At 38.3% G+C, this 20,589-nt stretch overlaps 1 protein-coding gene across 2 annotated transcripts in view; it reads right to left on the reverse strand.

The window, feature by feature from the left end:
• Positions 1–15,115, reverse strand: part of RGS20 (regulator of G protein signaling 20) — a 38,888-nt gene extending 23,773 nt beyond the window's left edge. The window contains exons 1-2 of one of the 2 annotated variants that reach the window (XM_062568227.1): positions 14,993–15,115; positions 13,022–13,024 (exon numbers count right to left, since the gene is read on the reverse strand). In XM_062568227.1, coding sequence (XP_062424211.1) covers positions 13,022–13,024; positions 14,993–15,115 — 126 coding nt within the window. The remainder of the gene's footprint in view (positions 1–13,021; positions 13,025–14,992) is intronic. The other variant, XM_062568226.1, reaches the window with a different exon arrangement.
• Positions 15,116–20,589: the final 5,474 nt, after the last annotated feature.

The raw sequence follows: 20,589 nt of genomic DNA on the forward strand, positions 1-20,589 counted from the left end.
ACACATTGTTAAAGATGGCTAGTTTTTTCAACATTAATAATGCATAGTACAGCATAAAAAGATTCACTTATTCTCCCTAGCATGAGCACTGTTAGGTAAATGAAGCCACTTAAACTGAGCATCTTCCAGGACTTGGCACTTGCAGACAACTCTGCCCGTGTGCATGTACGTTTGCACTATTGTGTAAGTACACAACCACCTAAATCTTGAAACTGCTGAGCTGCTTAGATGCCTAACTCCTCTCAGAACTAGCAAAATAGGCACCTTCCCTCTGTTTTCTCTCTAATGGATGCAGACTGATGTCCAGCCACATAGAACAAGACTGTTCAGTATGCAATATTTTTCTCTTTTTTTATATCAGAAAGGAGTGGCCTTTTCTGGGAACTTCTTTGCTACTTAGTATTGTCCTTTAGTATGTTCCTTAGACTGTAGTCACTCTCTCTCTGTAGACCTGTTCAGTTGATATATTTTCCTCTTTTGTCTTTGTAGAAGGAAGGGACCTCTAATCATTACTATTATTGAAAATCTAAATGGTAATTTTTTACTTAAGGTCACTGAAAATGTGACCAGGTTCTAATAAACACAAAACAGAATGTGCATCTGTATTTTAATAACATGTTCTTTGGGATGTTTTTCAACATTCTAGCAGCTGCACTTCAACATCTGGCAGGTGCACTTCAACAGATGACATAAGAGATGGCATATTAGCTTTTTGTGGCTTGTTTTACTCTAAGGGGTTAAGATCGCTGGGCCTCACACTTGCACTTCTGCTCCTTGCCCAAGGAGAAATCATCCACCTCTTTATGTGAAGGAATGGGTGCCCTAGAGGCTTTGCAGGAACTAGCCTGTTTCAGTGTTTCCTGCTCACTTACTTGTTAAGTAGTGCGTTTCTTGACTCTTGAACAGAGTTGATTGATAGTGAATTAGGGAGCAATTCAAACGTGAAGTAAGGAGGCATTTTTGTCTGTTTTCATTCACAGGAAAGTGCACTTGTTACAAATCACTTTATGCTAGACTCTTTGGGGAGAGGAGATATTTTTAGAATTAAAATGGCTTTCCAGAGACTTCAGTTAAACTTGTTTTTTTCCCTTTTTCTTTTCTTTTTTAAATATCAGCAATATTCTAGTATATGCTGTATTTTTTTCTTTAGTGAAACCTTAAAATGTAATCATACGTATGCTTTTAGAAGAACATACTTTAAGTAGCCATATTTTGAAGTCAACATAATGCAAGGGAAGTTTTGGGCAACAGCTTTCCTGAACTCTTAAATATTTGTATTCTTTTAACCTTGGTTACTCATAGGTATGAGTAACTTTTCTTAATGGAATTATTAGTAATTGATTTCAAATAGAAGGTTCAAGGCTGATGGAAGGCCAAATAAACCGGAGTCTTAAAACATGTAAAACTAACCAGAGAGCTGGTGGAGCAGTCCACAGAGCATTAGCTTACTCTGTATGCAGAAGATATGTGTTAGCACTTGATTTTTCATAAACATGGATAATGATGTATTCATTCTCTGTTAAGAATTTATTTTGTGTAAGGCCAAGGCTATGTCACTTATATTGTCAAAATGTAATCTTTCAATATGACATACACCCAAAGCCTAAAGCATAAGGCTTCTCTTAGTCTTTTGCCTGAGGATGAAGTTTCTCATGCTAAAATTTATGCTAAGGTATTGCATTAAATTAGGAGTCGTGCTTGAAAATGTCATTGTAATTGTTAGACTTGGCTTAACAGTGCAGTCAGAATTATTTGCCATTTGTCGCACCGCTTAGTACTTTGAGAATTATTATAGCACCATAAGGTTGTTTTCTAGGGCAACATAGTTTCCCAGGGTCAGCCCTACTAAATATATATTATCACCCTTGCCAAAATTGCAGATCAGTATGGGAAAATGCGGATCTATATGCAGCTTACATCTGAAGCACTAATGAAAGATATCTTTCAGAGAGAGGCGAAACACATTCCTGCATATACATCAGAGACACTGTCTTTGCAAACCAGAGTCAGTCCACAGCTGGTATAAACCTGCAGATCTAGGGTGAGTTCTCCAAATATTTATATATTAGTCAGCATCTATTCTGAAGTCTCTGGAAGTCTGGAAGTTAGCCTCTGCTGTCTCCACTCACAACTCTGTTTTCTTTCTACTCCTACATATCATGTCTTTCTTACTTCAAAGGAAGAGGAAGCTTAAAGAAAAATAATCTTTGAGCTGGAATTAGATATTAGAAATAAGGAGATGTTTTCCAGTAAGAGGTCTGAATGCTGTATTTCAGAGCATCAGTCAGCTCAGTGATGGCTCTGCTCCATGTCCTAGCCCCAGTGCAGCTGAGGCATGCAAGTGCCTTGATGTTTCTGAGCCCTCTCACTGGGGTCTGTGGCACAGCTCATGCTCAAAACCCATGGTGACTCAGAATTTCTGGCAGATTGACAGAAGACCCAGGAAGCCGACAGCTTGGGCAAAGGCTGTTTACTTAGAAGATGCAATATGACATACAGAGAAAGGAAATCTCTGATGGAGTACGATGGCATTAAGACACTAGGTCATTCATTTTATTTGCCTGGTTTGGCAATTTGAAGCCCTGCTATAGTCTAGTTGATGCTCTTGCCTTATATATGTCAATAAATTGTTAAATATGCAATGCCAATTACATTTTTTAATCAAGAGGTCATATAGAGATCTGATTCTATCTTCCTTTTTTTTTTTTTTTTGTAAATCTTTGAATTATTTAGAACTATTAAAAACCTTATGGTTTTGGACTGTTTTCTTCTTCTTCTTCTTCTTCTTCTTTTTAAGATGATCTCCATTAAGACAATATTCTGTTAGTTTATGTCTCGATGACATTAGAAAAATATAGCAAAGATCTGGGCAAAAAGCAGACCAGAAAAAGATAATCTATGTACAAAGATTTGTGACTTTTCAGATCATGGAATGGCAAATTGCTAAGTAACCCTCATTACCAGCTTCCAGCAGGTGTCACTGTGTACCTACAATTTGAATGGGGAAACTACTCTGTTGAAGATCAGTAATAAACGCTAAAGCAGTATACCCCCCCACCTTGTTCCTTCCCCTTCTAGTATTGATTCTTTTCTCTGCCCACAATCGAAATTATTAGAAATAAAGTAGGAGACTACAGATATTTTTCTCTTTTCATGATTAGGAAAAAAAAAAATTCTTCACAGTGTCAATGATATTCAAGAGAGATGTGTCTAATCATGACCTGCAGGGATATGCCTGATGACATAACTTAATTTTTCAGGATCCTTACTGCACAGGTGCTTGGTAAGTAATAAATATAGTCAAATTAAGTAAGACTCCCAAACTGACATGAATGCCATTTTTAGATCTAGAAAATATTTTGTAATTATAGCGCAGAACTGATTCAGAAAGAAAGATTAATGGAATCAATCTGGAACAAATGTTCCCAAACAACTTGAATTTTCAGAATAATTCAAAGTGAGTTTGAAAACCTGATTGCAAAATGTAGCTGCACAATAATACTGACAAGACTGCTGAGGAAGCCACTGGGACTTCTGCCATTGACTTGACTGTAGGTGGAATCAGATTTCTGACCTCAGGAAATCTGGAAAAATTTGAGGAATTATGCAGCCATATGAAAAGGCTGATGAGAAGAAATATAATTCACTCACAGGATGTAGTAGAGCACATGAGAAGGTATCACAGCTAAAATGCACTACGTTATAATTCCTTTGAAAAAGAAGCACAAAAGAATAAAGAGCAGGCAATGAGAGAGTACTAAAGGGTGAAATTAGAAAGAATTGTATAAGAAATGAGAATATTCTAGGTTGATAAATGTTAGCACGAAGAGCAAACCCTGTATTTGTCATATCACAGAATAGTTTGAACTGTGACTAGTAATATTTCTTCAACATATTAGAAAAGACCTTTGAATGATGATGGGAGGAAAATATCCATTAAATGTAATGTTTGTTTAGCCGTAGATTTACAAATGGTATCATTTTCCAGGTCTCTTCTAACACCATAGATGCCGAGTTGCAGATTATGGGTGCTGAGGATCTGTCCTCAGTTTATGGAGAAGGCATTTGATGTGTTCCTGTGAAACCATGTGTTTTTCCTGCCTGATGGTCAGAGAGACAGACACTCCTTTCTGCAGACTAGGCCACCTCCTCCGACTACTCTGGGGCTCTCTACCGTGTTTCCCTATACTCAAAAATACAAAGTACTTTGCTGTGGATTCAAGGTGAATTCTAGGAGCATCTTAAAAGAGACTGAAAACAGAAGTCTAGATGACAAGAAACTGGGACAAACCTTGCAGACAAAGGTTGTGGCAGCCACCCGAGTTACCCTACTGTTTCTAAAGACCATGCCCTTCTCCTGGGTGTCTGAAATGTTCCTTCTAATCTCCTTTCTGCAATTCATTTCAAATGCTCACTTCAAATTTCAAACTTCAAATGTCTGACAAGACAAAGTAGGACTGAAAGTGTCCTGTCTGCAAGACCCTGTACTTCTCTGATCTGTAACAGCTTAAACTTACTGCTCCTGATAATTTGGAAAGGCTGGTGAGAATCGAATGGAGTTCGGCTTTTCTTTCTGTTTAAGTGTGTCTGCCTATAAGTGGTACACATATGGTATGTAAGAGAAAGCACAGCTTCTTCATGAGTCTGAAACAGTTTTACAGTCTGATCATGCAGCTGTTGCTCAGGTAAATCATTCAAGCAGATGTTATTCTTGTACTTAAATGATGTGCATGCACTTATCCCAGCAGGGTCTGTACGAACACAATAGATACAGTGCAGTGAGCTAGTCTGTCATAAAAATAGCAATCATCTTTCAGAATCACATATTTCAGTGAACTTGAAGAAATTCCAGTTTGAAGAAACGTCCTTGGCATTTAAGAACATGACTCATTTATCAGTTTTCTGACTGGAGACCTATCCAGCTATTCCATGCCAAATCCCCCAGAAGATCTAGGTATCTAGGTATAAACTAAAACCCACTCTTTTACCCTCTTATTTAGAGCTCATATCACATGTTGTATACGCTGCATTTGTTGACATGCAGATTCCAGGTAACTTGGATCATTAAACAGAGCAAGAAATTGCAAGTGAAAAAACAGGACAAAAGGACAGAACAGAGCAACTCGGCCCTGGCCCAATCTTAGTACCTGTATGAACCCAAGGACAAGCTCTGAGTACCAACATTCACAAAAATTGTGAGTGCCACACACTAAATTCTAAATTCCAGAATTGATAAGGAGTCCCTAAAAAGAGATTCCCTTCTACAGAAACATCCCATCCATAAGAATGCTTGTGTTTAAGCAAATTGGTTTGGTAATCAAATGAGAAAACCGTATGCTTTGCAAAATCCAGCACTGCAATGCAAGAAAAGTAATACTTCCTAATATCATAATCCTTCTACCCCTCATAATAAATACCACCTTTTTTTCTATTCAGGAACAAATACTTTATTCCGTTTCAATCTAAGTCTGATCTGCTGTTCTTGTTGTTCTTATCTTGAAGGTAGCAGTTAAGTTGAAAGAATCAGTCCTGAAGTAGTTCACACAAGATGTCACTGGGAATATCATAGCTACTTCCTGAAATTAAGCCTTGTTCGCAAATGGAACTGAATAGGTAATGAAACAAAATTGAGCCACTCCTTATTCTACATGAATTATTCAGCCTACACCTGACATCTCTAGACTCCTGAGAGTAATTTTCATCTTTCTTGTGAGTATAACTAAATGCTTGCAACAGTGAACCAGGAAAACTGATAGGACATTTTGTAAAAAGATCATCAGTGGGCAGTTCCTCCTTTGCTGCAGTCTGTTAATGCCTTTAACAGTAGATATGGTATTTTAGGATAGCTTTATTTTGAGCATACTGTAAGTATAATACTGAAGACAATTAGCCTCTTGGCCTGATTCCAACCAGATTTGGTGGTAAACTAAGATCTCAAAGATATCAACATCTAAGTTCCTGCAAGTTTTATTAGCCTCAGTGCCCAGTATAGAGACTGGTTATGGGAAAGGCTAGGTCTTTGTAGACATCAAAATTGATCAATAACCAGACACAGATCCAGTGGAAACCAGACTTCACCAGTTCCCAAGTTCACAGATCATCATTTCACAAGCATTCCCCTTCAGCACATCTTTTGGACCTGCCTCACAGTTCAGTTTTTTATGCTTGTGATGAAACATACTGTTCCTTATGTTCCACATAAGTAGGTACTTTCTTTCCCTGTGTGGGCTCTGGAAAATGTATGATGGTCTCTCCTCCACATTTCCTGGCTTGGCAGGGCTTTGACTTTGACCAGCTCTGAGCAGGATGCACATGGCCATCACCTAGAAAACCTGGACCTGGATTTTGAAATTAAGCTATTTGTAATAGGGGCCAACAATATCCGGGCCTGAGTAGGCTTTAAATGGATTGAAAGAAACATTTCTATTCCCATAGTATCTCTGAACTTGTTCTAGAAGATTTTGCTTTGAGAAAATGAATATGTGATTCATAACTACTTTTTCTTTGCACTGCTAATGGGAAACATGTATCAAGTAGTGTGCATTGTGTGCAAACAGTAAGGGAAGGGAAAGGAATAAATTACTTTTCCTGTCCACTAGAGCAAAGTAGAACAAGGAGGAATGGATTTAAACTGCAGGCAGAAACATTTAAGTTAAATATGGGTTTTAATCAGTAGCCTAGCGAAGCACTGGAGCAGGCTGCCTAGATTGTGGAATCTGCATCAATGAGATTTTTAAAAAGCAGATGAGGTATACCTGTGCCAGAGGGGCTTGGGGATGACTGACTGTAGCAGAACGAGTCAGATGGCACTATCCAGCTCTCACCCAGATCTGCCTTCAATGATATTGTACCCCACATCATCCTCCTGATCACTGGATTTGCTGCTTAGGGTGGAGTAGCCCATATCTGTGACCCAGGTGTGACTTATCCTGGCAGTTTGGGCCCCTCTGACAGTCTGAAAGACCTGACAAATCTGAGGTGGAAGTGGCACATGCAATGTTTCTTGATTTTTCTTATTTCTTATTCTATGCCATGAGGTGTATTGGAAATAAAACAGGGTGTAATGGGAATACACTGTGCTCAGGAAACCTGTATCATCCTTTAAGAGGAAAAATCATAGATCAGAGCAACACTAGCTATATTGTATCACTTATCACTCTGGAGTTGGTGATGCACAAAAGTACCTCGTTTTAGTTTTGTATTTTAATGGAAATCACTTAGCTTTATCAGTCTAGGTATGAGAGGCATACCATGGGGTACCAATTAACTCCTCCTGAAAGGTTAACAGACACTGAAAATAGCTGCTTTTTTGAGAAGAAGCTTCCATGGTTTTCCAGAGATGAGGGGCTGCTTATCTTTTCCAGTATCCTTTATCTAAACTGTTGATTCTTATTGGTGTAAGGCTATCCTAGATTAATAGATTTATATCAGATATCATATTTACATCATATATTTATAAATCCTAAATTGTCCATATCTTAAATCAGTTGATTTAGAACCTAGGCTGAGTGGGGAATTTAGTAGCCAGCATGACATTTTGTTCCGCTTATAAAAAGGTCTTCTTGTATTAATGCAAAAAATAGTCTGCAGTAATTCAGGACAGGCTAGATTGTTTTGCTGAAAAAATTCTGGAATTAGTATAAAAACGGATTATCTTTTCATTAAATTCATTAAATTACTTTTCTGACAGTAGCATCCTTATCAGCCCAAGATTTTTCATTTTTCTGTTTCAAAGGTACATAGTTAAGAAGGAAGTTTTAGGGCTGTTTAGGGTAAAATATGTAAATCACTAAATTGGAAAAACACATGATTGCAAAGTATTACAAATTATTCCTGAGGACTAGATAAATTCAACTTCAATAATATGCAAGTAATCCACCTGTTAATGTGTAATACATTGTTATTTCGACACCTTTTGCAAAAGAATACCCTGATAATTGCCTGTATAGCTATTACTGGCTCACAGACACTACTGAACAATGTATGTATCTGTTCTCAGAACTGTGTTTCTGGATGTAAAAGAAAAATCCTTTATGAATTAAAAAGAATTATAATTATTCTTATGCCATGCAATTATGGAACAGTTTTAAAAAGATACTGTGATGAGCTCTCTTTGTTTCATAGAAATACAGAATAGTTGAAGTTGGCAGGGACCTCTGAAGATTGTCCAGTCCCATGCACTGCTCAAAGCAGGGTCAGCTAGAGTAGTTACTCAGGATCTTGTTCAGTCAGGTTTTGAGTATTTCAAGGATCTCCACAGCCTCTCCAGGCAACCTGTTCAAGTGTTTGACCACTCTCACAGTGAAAAAAATCCTTTTTTTATTCCTGACAGAATCATTCCTGTATAAGCCAATTCATCTGTTCTTATGTTCATGCATGATGCTAATAATCAAAGTATATTATTACATTTTAAAGGTGCTAAATTTAATGGTTTGACTTGTCTGGTGCATACTAGTGTACAAAGGACATTCAGACGAGACTTGGGGGAAGAAGACCCTAAACCAAATGCGGAAGGCCTCTGCAAGGCTGCATAAGGCTACTAAGCAAGTAGGTAGTGTGAGAATGCCTCTTCTTCCCTTTAGCTTTGCTAGTGGCCTGTTGTGTGTCCCTCACCTCAGCTAGGTCTGCTGAAGGGTATCCTCAATACGCAGTGCTTCACCTTGGCTCCCAGCCAAACCCACAAGTCTGAACTGTGCATCTAGGGCTGCCCCCTTACAGTATAAGGACAAGTTAGATATCCAAATATATTATCCTCCAAATCCCATCATGCCCCAAAGAGACAAGAAACTTCCAACACAGGAAAAAGGCTTTGTGATGCATCCCTCAGAGGGAGTTACGGGCTTGATTTGGCATTGCAGAGCTGTATCATCCTTCATTTGGAGTCACTGCCTCAGATTCCCCCCTAGATCTAGATGTCTGAGTGCACTGCTGCTAGTGTATTTGTTGGAAATAAAGGAGATACAGGTCTAAATTCTTATTCTGCTGTGATTTTGTATGGGTTCATCTGCTGGACTAATGACCTAGCCACTGGGTTGCCAGTGAAGGTATGTCAATCTCAGCTTTCAGAAGTCTTCTCCCTGGCATGGATCTGGCTGACCAGACCAGGGAAAGGAGGAAAACTTCTCAATCTAGCTCTAAGTGAGCTAGATCCCAATGGAATTCAGTTTGGGCTTCACTGAATACCTGACAGAAAGGAAAATGGAAGCATCTCTTGATGAAGGGACATCAACTCACATCTCTGCTTGGGAAGTATTTTAAGCACAGAGTAGGAATCACCACCTCCTCTGTAGTCCAAGGGATATTAAAGTATTATACAACAAAGAATAATTCCGGCAAAAGGGAAGGAAGAGACAGCTACTGTCCTACTCAGGGATATATTGCAGTAAGTAGTCAGGAGTGTGTGGCTTCAAGTCACCACAGGGGTAAGTTTTGAACCTGGACCTCGCAGAATTTGGGTGACAGGAGCATGTGCTAGGCTATCAGATGTGAAAGGAGTCACTGTCCTGGGTCAGGACAGGAAGGCTTAAAAGAGTTGGAGTCTGTGACTGAAAAATGAAAGGAGATGCCTTTCTTGTAGCTGGAAGTTAAGTATCTGTAATGTTACCTGATATTCCTGCTGATGGTCACCTCTCCAGAATTGTGGCTTTCTGAATTCTATTCTTATGCATTTATTTCTGCTCAGACCTTATACAGATTCATAATCTCTAACTTAGAACTATGGATCCTAGCAGGTAGTGAGGAACCTAACTTCAGCTTGCTGTCATGCTATTCAGTGTGGTGACTGTAAGTCTTTTAGATATGAGAATATTTATTAAATAGAGTTATTATGTTTGTTTTGTATTCCAGTTCTGTATTTTTTACTTTCAACTTCACATTTGTATTCTGTTCCACCTCCCACACCCAATACAGAAAACCATAGGTGCTTTAACTGACTGACAGATTCATACCCTGATGTAAATCCTTCAAAGACAAAATGTCCTTGCAAAAGTTATGTATGCTATCAAATGAGCACGTTGAAAGGGGACACTAACGTGCAAAGTAACTAATACAGTCTTTGTCAAAGCATAAATTACCCTAATAAACGTTATTGACTTTGGTATGGAGTAATACTGAAACACTGCTCCAGAGTATTTTCTGGTTCTGAAAACAGCCATTAGTGAAACAAAATCTTCCTTGAATTCTCTTGCGAACAACAGAAACCACTTCCAGCTTCAACCTGGGCCTTCTGTAGCGAGACTGATGGGCCTTGATCCTCCTAATAGGAGGCAGGCCCCAATGGACACTACAGGTCACAAAAGCTTTTAGGACTGATACAACCTTTAAAAATATGCAGGATGAACCCTTTTTTAACTAGTAAAAATACTTCAGGGACAAGATATATCATTGTTATAATGGATACATGGCCAAGAAAATATTTAACAGCACAGAAGACTATTGAGAAATAATGTTCTTCAGCTTGTCCTAGGGATTACTTTGCTTACCTTTAAAATCAACTGCATATTTTTTAACCTCATTATCTTAGTTTAATCTGTAAGTTTTCTACTTACATATTCTAAATAGGCACTCTTTTCCCTACCTAAAGGTGTATTGTGCCACCAAAGAAGTTGTCAGTAAGACTAGATACTCAATTTGGTGATGACAATACCCTGTAATTTTTCCATTTCTCACAAATAAATCTGGTTCCAGTTGAAAAAATGTTGTTCATGAATAAAACAGAGCATCAAACATACCTCAAATGTTACATCTCCTCAAAAGAATAACTGTATCTGGCAAAGAGGAAGAGCACTAGCTGCCAAACAATTCAGTCCACAGCCATGCAGTCTGCATCCCTTGTCTGTCTCAAACATAAGAATTAGTTAAAATGTGACTTACTAAAGACTACGTTTCATCCTATTTAACTAGGCACAGTGCTGTTTAAAAGAACAGTGAGAGTGTGTTCTTGGTATAAATTACTGTTTGGTTTGCTTCTAACATCCTGTGACACAACCACAAGCTTTAAAAGATACACAAATGCTACTGCAATAAAATACAAAAACCAGGCTTCACTGAATAAACATTTCTGACATGGAAACCTACTTGAGAGAGATTATACTGACTGAAGAGAGTAAGTAAATTTGCTAATATTAGGACTTGTCCTGCTCTTACAAAAGATAATGACAATATCTACCTTCAGTGGGACTGGTAACACTGCCAGTAATAACTGACGGCACTTACACTGCACTTATCACCTGAAGATCCTACAGTGTTTTACAAAGCAGAGCAATCATGCAGCTGGCACATTGTTCTTTGCAAACAACATTTATGAATTTTGACCTTTCTGGAGTCATTTGTGGAGGGATCCCTATTTCATCAAACAAATGATGATTCGCAGTAGTTGTTGAATAATTTAGATGAGCTATGCTTGGTCAGGAGTAGTTTGCACATTATATGCAGTTGATATGCAGTTGATGGAATAGTGTTTGGCATCCTCAAATTCACAAAGGATTTCTGTACAACTGAAATTTGCCACATGAAGGAAAAAAAGATGCCATGCTTCGCTTGGGCTGCTCCCCCAGACAGACAGTGTCCTTGTGACCATTTCAGTTTCTGCACCATCTCCCACACAGAACTCAGATAGGTGGGATTTGGGGGCAGGAAGGCAGTGCTAATGCAACCGAGTCTCATTTGGGTACTCGTAAGATCTCAGGCTACGGGTTGATGATTAAGGAGCCTTAATTGTTGCTGTCTGCCTTTCCTGGGCACACACCTCCTAATTTCATGTTATGCTTTCCTTTGCCCCTCTGTTCCATGACTTGGGGAACAGCCAAAATAAAGCTGTCACTGGTAGGACAGTTTCAGCAGGAGCTGGAAAGGATTCTGCTGTCTTATCTGCACTTGCCCAGTCATATATTGACTCTAGGTATATTATTCATGTAACCAAATCTGGAGGCCTTATGCTTTACAATCATAGTTATGTTATATTAGTGAAACAGTGCGAAAGGTCCTATCCAGAGGTAACCTGGGCATAAATTGAAATATGGCATTTCTGTGGACAGCACTCTCATTCTCTTCTGAGGAAGTGATAGCAACAAGCTCTGTTAACAGTATTTTAGCCAAATGTTGTAATTAGGAAAATATTAGGTGACCTACCTGCAACCTCTTATGATTTTTATGCTCAGTACAATGTTTTGGGGGTGTTTATTTAACTGGCATAAAGTACTTTAGAAGTACAGGAGAAAGTGCCCATATTGACTCTGGGTTAAATAAGTCCTTGTATTTTTGGTGTTGAGACTGCTAAGAAGCAGTTTATTCACTCTTCCTTTTTAACACTTTTATAAAGCAAGATGCAAACATGTCAAAGGGAAAGGCTTTTTAAGCAATGCAACTGGAGATTAGAAATAAACAACAAACTTCATTTAAATGTTATGAAGAGAATTTTTAAAGACCTTTAAACTCTGCCTACCACTTTTTTTCTTGTAATATAGTTGCTCTTTGAAAAGCATATTCAAGAATAAATAAACCTAATTCAAGTGTTTTCTTAAAAGATGGTTGTTTTTCTTTAGTCCAATATATTTAATATTTCATTTTTTTTACTATTTGGCATGTTGAAATAGATGGCAATTAATGTCAGAATTAGCCACTGCTCACATTCAGAAACACCAAGTATAAAAAATCACCTAAAGCTGAAGGGAACAAGGGAGTTAATAAGGACTGTGGAATCATTCTGATCAAAGTCCCTGTCAGTCAAGCAAATTTATAAATCTAAACATACAGTTTGTCCTTAGGGATAAACCTCGCATATGGAAACATTGTAGCAGAAAGAATTTGAACTTTCTGCAAGCTTCAGTGTCACTGGGAAAAACAAACAAACAAACAAACAAACAAAAAAACTCCCATGATCTTGTCTATTCTGAGAGTGTAAATGGCAAACTGATCTTGAATCTTTTGAGCTTAGGTTAACTTCCTAAGATCTGGGAAATCCTGTGTCTTGATTTCCTGTCATTAAAAGTAAAAAGTGTTTATTTCCTAAATAAAGTAAAACTTGCTTTTTATTTATTTTTGTACTTCAGTCTTACACACAGATTTTCCAGTTTTGTATCACTAATACAGCCCTTGTAGACAAAGTTCTCTGACATCAACATTAAGTATGAGTTATTGATGCTAGTAACAGAAATGGCAACAAGAAGAAGTACTTAACTACTAGTAGCATTGCTCACATCACTTATGGACACTAAGAATATTATTTGTTGATATGATTTACAAAGTTTTCTCAGTTGTGGAGAAATGTTCCATCAGAGTGTACAGCCTCATGCAAGGGCTTCCACAAAACTGAAATTTCACCTCAGCTGGGCTCATGAAGAGATTGTGGAACAACTCACAGGCTGTCACTGCCGCCTTTGTCCATAACCAGAGTTCGGAGCAACACAGATGGAGCTGCAGCATTTAGAAACATAACCACAATATAAACCAAATGCCACAGATGATAACCAATGGGAGAAGGGAAGCTGACTGCACTGGTGTTTAAATATGGACAGTAAGCAACCCTGAACCTTGCAGTGTCATTTATCTCTGCAGATAAACTTCCCTATAGAGCAGAGAAATAGTATGTAATGTCTGTTATGTCCCTGATTCACTTCCGTGCACCATGTTCTGAGAGATTTGGCAACAAACTGGCATAAGTTCAGGTAAGAGACTTAAAAGTGATCAGCAAGCTGAAAGGAAGGATTCAGCTGGGATAAATAATACGATGACTAAATGAAAAATGGCTGGTGACATGAGCTGAAAATAATTCAGTATATGAGTTTCAGAAGCTAGGAATACCAAGGGTGAAATTCAAGGACCATTTATTTTACTGTGACAAAACTCCCTCTGCCTTCACAAAGGCTGAGAAGTCACCAGGCTTGGTGTGCTAAATGGACAGATAACTAGGGATAATGACATGAAATGTTGAAAGGAGAGTATTTTGTTGATTATCAGAAAGTAGCAAAGCAAAAGCGGTGAAAGTCATTTAGGATTTGTGAGGAGTGTATTACTGTGTGTAATTCAAATGACAGGGCTTCCAGGGAGCAGATGTGCATTGGCTAAGGAGCTGGGTTGAGAAGCCTATTCTTGCTTTAACTTGTACAGCTATAAGACAGATACGGGACAAGGAATGACTTTTTCATCCTCACTGCCTTTGACCAGATGCATCTATTCTTTTGACTGCTTGCCTTAGTCTTTCTCCACTTTGGTGCTAAGTTAGTCCAAAAAATTCCCACTTTGTGTGGTTTCAAGAGTACATAGCTTCACTGCACATCTTAGCCATCACAGTGCCTTCCCCACCATGCACTAGGGTGTATCACTTTGTACCAAAGTTTTAATAATATACCTGTCACTCTTGCTCCATTGAGCTGCACAAGAACATGCTGCTCATCATCAATAATGTTGGTTTACCTCTCAACTTTCAGGCTTATGATGAAAACTAGAAGATAGATAACAGTTGTTTTTAAGTAAGGAAAATGGTTCAGCTCTGCAGTTTCACTAGAGGTGAATTACTGAAACATCCTAATAGATTTTACTATTAAATTGTGTTTGATTTCTTTGGTGTGTCTTCTTTTGATGACTACCAATAAAAATCATTTGAGGTAGCATCAGTAAAAAATGCAGATCTCTTCAGCTTTTAAACACCAAGAAGCATCATGTTTTCCCTGACTCTTTACCCCAGATTAGCTCTGCAAAGTATGAATCATATTTATGAGTTAGATGGATGTGTTTAATTTGTTGTTTGAAAGCAGGCTCTCAGAGGGATGGAGGATCACCAGCTCTTTTGTCACTGTGGTTGCAACATGCTGAGAAACAGAGCGCAGGGGATGCGGCTCAAGAATAACAGAAAGCTATGTGAATAGAGATGTCTTGGTGACAAACAGGCTTTGATTGTTACGTATCACCTTAACACTTTTCTTTTTTCTTCTTTCCAAACATGCCCTTTCCTCCCTCTTTCAGGACATTTGGATAACCCTGGATTTTGTCTTACCTTGAAAAACTGCTGTGCTGCTTTAATGTCCTCCTCATTTTCATTTTGTAGAGTCTCCTTTGCTTGACAATTGTCTGCATGGTAGCGGTGCGTCCTGAAATAGAGCAAAAATTGCCTCCACATCGATCAAATAACAGGGCTGTTCCTGAATCCAGTTATACAGTGACCTTTCTTGGAAAAGCACTAGTTCTATTTAACGATGAAACAAAACCAGATCCCAGACATTGGGCTGAATGACAACAGCATAGAGATGGCTTGTCCTTACACCGATGGGCAAATGTCTGGGCCTCTTGCAGCCTGTCCGTTATTTCCTGCAGTTGCCGCAGTTCTGAAGACAAGCAGGATTATCTGCCCTCAGATATCTGCAGTGCCTCATCCCCTGAGCATCGTGCCAGCTTAGAGATTAGACTTACTACTTCACAGGTTTTAATAAATTCAGAAGGAGGAAGAAAGGTTCACAGTGATTGAACACGTGCCAGAGAAGTGGGCTGTTAACAATCATGGAGCACATTTTAGCATCTTACAGCTAATGGATTTCATTTACAACTTGAAGTAAGAAGCAATTCACCACATAGTTATATTCTGAGACAGTACCAGATAGAGATGCCTGTCTTAGGTCAGTGGTATCTGTGAATCACATTTTTGCTAAATGAATGAACAGATGGTCTAGTGGTAATCCATCCAGCCCCAATGAAAATACCACATTAGCAGCAGCTATGTCTCCAGATAGAGACAAACTAAATATAAAGACTAAGGATCCAGGTAGATTATTAATAGATTACTTCTCTTAGCTTTACAGAGTGATGCCAGACCTTTGCCTTCTATTTGTCAACATTCACTCATCATTTATTTTTTCTGCGCTTTGAAATATAGATGGAAGAAACAGAAAAAATTGGAAGGAAAATCGAATTATTGAGAATTTTTAATGCAAATAATCATTTAAACATTGTTTACAATTCTGGATATTAGTAACCCTGTTATAATGAAAGCTAAGTAAACAATAGCATTCTTTGCATGGGAAGGCATTCAGGAGCCTTTTAAAAATTCTTGTCCTGGAGATGGCAGAAATTCAAAATCATAGCTGTGTTAGTGTGCCTTGAAAGTAATCAAACTTTCAATGTATTCATGAACATTTTCAATTCTAAGAATTTTATATTTTACATTTGCATTTTCTTCCACCTGAGAAGTTCCTATAAGCTGGCAACTAAGAGCATTTCTATTTTTGAAGTGTCATATGGGATATTCCAACTGTTTTGAAAGTTTCCAACTTCTTCAAGTTGAAAAATATGCCTAAACCAACATTTTTTTCTGTCAGGAGTCAAAAGCTTTGACAATCCAGCACTGTAGTTATAAGGTATATATAGCATCATCTGCAGTTATAGCGTCTCTTGTGGGAAGTGATCCCTTGGCTATATTTCTGTCTTTTTTTTTCAGAGAAATCCAGTAAGTGCCAAAGAGGAAAAATAAACCAAAGAAGAACGAACTCCTCCCCCCCCCCACACACACACTTTTCTCAGCATTTGGCTTAACAAGCTCAATTGCACTAAAAACCCCTGTCTGCTAGGAAAGCTGTTGCATAAACTTTGTTAATATGCCTGACTTTGGCAGACATACTGCTGGAGTTTAAGTAACAACCTTTTTTTCTATCCTCAGACCAGACTTATTGTCACAGCTGCACTGTGTAGCTCAGCTTTTCCCTTTTCCTTCAAAAAACTAGTGCTCTGACCTAGTCTTTTGGGGAAGAGAGGATGAAGATAGAGGATCTATTGCTCTTTTATTTTATCCCAAGGATGGGCTTTATTTCACCTGGTGCTGCAGTAGATTCTAAGAGGAGAGCCAGCTCTTTCTACATATTCAAGCGCCTTGTCCAACCATTTGTGGTTGGAGCACAGCCTGCTGCTGGGAGGAGGAGAGATGCTGCAGGCTGCAGAGAGGGGCTGGAGATTGAGAGATCCTCTACTTTAAAATACAGAAGTGAGTATCTGTGAGATAAGAGACAGACAGACAGACAGAGAGACTAGAGAGAGACTTTCCCCTATTCCCTAAAATAATGTACTCCTCTATTTTAACTTCAGTTGTATCAAGGTTATCAATACAGCTATTTTTTTTCTGGCCTTTATGCTGCTGTTTTTGAAAAGTACTTTCAGATTTTCTGATAATATATCATTGTTCAATTCTACTGGGAGAAACAAACTGAAGATATATTTATTACAATGAAATGTTATTTTTTCTGTTGACAACACAGTTTCTTTTGAAGATGACATATGTATGGCTTCTTAACTGAGCATGAAAATTCAATTTCAAAGAGGCTGTAGAGCACTCAGAAGATTGCCTGGTATGAAACTTGCAAAATTGTGCTATATTAGCTTTATCAGATCCTCTCAGCCAGCATTTGATTAATTTAGAAGAGAAATGAGACAAATTCTATGTCCTAGAAGCCAGATAATTCTATATTGTATGTGAGGATTTACTCTTTTGTTTAAAAAATGCTCAAAGAATAATGACCCCCTACTATGACAAAGACACTAGAGGTAAAATAAGAAGAGAAAATAAAGACAGTCTAGGCAGTAAAAAACCTGCTCACAGCGGGCCAATCTTGCCATCTTAGTGAGCTAGTCTCACTTACTCAGGCAAAAGGGCAGTGAAGCATTCCATATCTCTTCACATTGAAAAGTCATTTCTGTGTCTACAAAAGGAATCTTCTTCTGTGAGAACCTTCCACCCTTAGACAGAAGGGGAAAATGTCTTGGGTCTCCCGTTCCCATGCCCCAGAAGCACCCCGATGTCTGTGTTAATAGTGTCTTAGTGTGAAGCAAACATGAAATCTGCTGGGAGAAACAGATTAAATGGGAAAACAATGAGATGTAAATAAATATATCAATATATATCTAAATAATTAGTTCTATTTATTTCATCCTGAAGTTTAGACCGAATGCCTTACAATTTTCTGAGCACCCTCACTGGTGGAAAGGAAGGGCAAACTGTATCTTTTGGGAGACAATTAGTGGTCTTCAACTTTAGGCCTTATGAAATAAGTATTAGGCTTATGTACTGGATAATGTGCTGGAGGACTCATTCAGATGTATTTCTTGTCATCTTGCAGTAGAGTTAGATTACTGTAGGGTCATTTCTTTTTTGCAATGTTATTTTCTTCCATACTATATAGTGGTGCTTTGGGGAAAGGAGTATTTTAAATTTACAGCAACAATTTCTTTTGGTTTAGTTCTGGTTTTGCACTCCCCATTAACGTGACCTTGAACAAATTTCTTTATATTTCTCTTTGTCTTGGTTTATCTGGCAAACAAAGATTCTCCTACTTTATGTTAGAGCTGTATGGACATAACCACTGATGCTTAAAATGCCTTCAAGTCTCACTCCTTATAAAACCAGCCAGATTCCTCATAGTATTGCTCTCTTCCAACCCACAGAGAGATCTGAATCTTAGTTATTTCATCTTATCTGTTGCTGCCTTTCTCCTAGTACATTTTATAAGATAACAGGATTTGGAATGAAAAAAGAGAAAACCATGTTTAACTGAGGTGTTGCTGACCAAGTGCATTGGGTAGTTGGTTCTGTGGAGGAAGACAGGTGTCCTAATGTTGCAATGTACCTGTGCAGACTTTGCCCCGAAAGAAGCCATTCAAGGAAGCCCACTTGTAGGGCTCTCATCCATACCTTGTCATGTGACGTATATGTTGCTCCTTTGTGCTCCTTCCTACATTGCTCTGGGAGGATGGGTTTTAAGCCTTGGGAAAGCAGAAACTTGAGCACTCAGAAGATCTGATCTGAAGCCCTGGATGAATCACCTTAAGGTAAAATGAGGTGTGTGTTTTAGGAACAATAGTTCTTAAAGTGAGGCTACTCTTGTTCTTCTAGTGTGTGGGTACCATTTTGAAAATGTCCTCCTTTCTGAACTGACCTCCCCCATGAAAAAAAGCTCAATCTAACTCACAAAGGGCCTAAGGTAAGATTTTGTGAAGTATGAACCACGTTTTCTTGTATTTCTCCAAAGTTCCTTGTGGTAGACAAATAGATCAAATTATCACCACATTTGATTTTTCTATTTGTCAAGAATATTTTATGAATTGGAGAAGTGTATCCACCTTTCCGGACCTTCTGTGCATATGCCAGTTGGATAAGCTTTCCAAATCATTTCTTTGATACATGATAAAAACTAGAGACAGCCAGGGGATGTATAGAATGCTGAAAAGATTAAATGGCAGGTGTGCAAAACACTTCTGTAATTTGCAGAATATATGAGAGACAATGATACATTGTTTTTATTACAAGAAGGAAAGAACAGAAAAATACTCTCATGATCCAGCTGTCTGTAGCTGTACTGTGAGTATGACTCATCTGCATTCATTTTGCTGGTATTAAACTATTTCACATTTTTATTCTTTGCGATCTGAGTAATTTGTGACTTTTATGTCTGCATGCTGATATGCATTTCATTTGCTCTTTATTATCAATAAATTCATCTAAATACAGCAACATCCAATGAAGCTGTGCTTCCATGAGCATTGACGTGACCAAGATTAGCTAAATGAGAATTGTTTTTCAGCACCTGAATCCTGAAGGTTGGATACGCTTATGGAAAATAGGAGCACAGCGTTTTTCCAATCATAATCTCCAGCAAGATCCAGTTTGGAGAATCAAGAAGCATGATTAGAGCACTATGAAATGCTTTCCAAAGTTGATGACAAGTGATGGGTTTGTACTGGTTACTGAGAACCGCCTCTTGCTGTTTTGAGGACCATGGTGATTATAGGTACACATGAGAAACTGCTGTAATTATTATATAATGTTTTTGTTTCTCAAAACCCACCCTTGCAATGCACTGAAGTTCATTAACTCAGTGAGTGCCTTATGAAACTCACACTGAATGAAAATTTTAAGATGTGCCTAAGTGTTTGGCAGACTGAGTCAAGAACACCCGTCTATCTGTAGCATACACAGCATCCTGTGGCAAAGAATTCCCCAGTTTAACTATGCACTCACTTGGCAAGGGAGTATCTCCTTTTGCTTATTTTGAATCTTGGTCCTGCTAGTTTCTCTTCATGCCTCTAACTCTTGTACTGGCATAGCCAGTGAACAGCCATTTCCTACATGCCTTGTCCACTCCATTCCTGATTTTATACATTATCATAGCTTCCCTTAGTCATCTCTTTCTCAGACTAAAGAATCCTTGTTGATTAATTTGATCCTCAAGCTGAATTTGTTCCATAACTTAATCACGTGTGTTACTGTTCTCTGTACCCTCCTACTTACACTGTATCTTTTCAGGACTGCACAGAGTATGTAACACTGCTGTAACACTGTAACACTGCTGTTGAGCACCAAGGTGGTATTTTCATACAACTATTACAGACCAAGATCTCATTCCTGAGCAATGATAGTCAGCTTAGAGCCCACCACTGTCCATATAAACATGGGATTGTCTTTTTCCCCATATGTATCACTTTATATTTATTTATACTCCAATTCCATCTGACCTAGCCACTCAATGTCACTAATTACTTCTACAGTTAGCCTTTTGCTAATTTGAATAGCTTCATATCAGTAGCAAATTTTGCGCCTCACTATCTACCCCCTTT

Source organism: Rhea pennata, chromosome 2 (assembly GCF_028389875.1).
Source record: "Rhea pennata isolate bPtePen1 chromosome 2, bPtePen1.pri, whole genome shotgun sequence".
Taxonomy (NCBI): domain Eukaryota; kingdom Metazoa; phylum Chordata; class Aves; order Rheiformes; family Rheidae; genus Rhea; species Rhea pennata.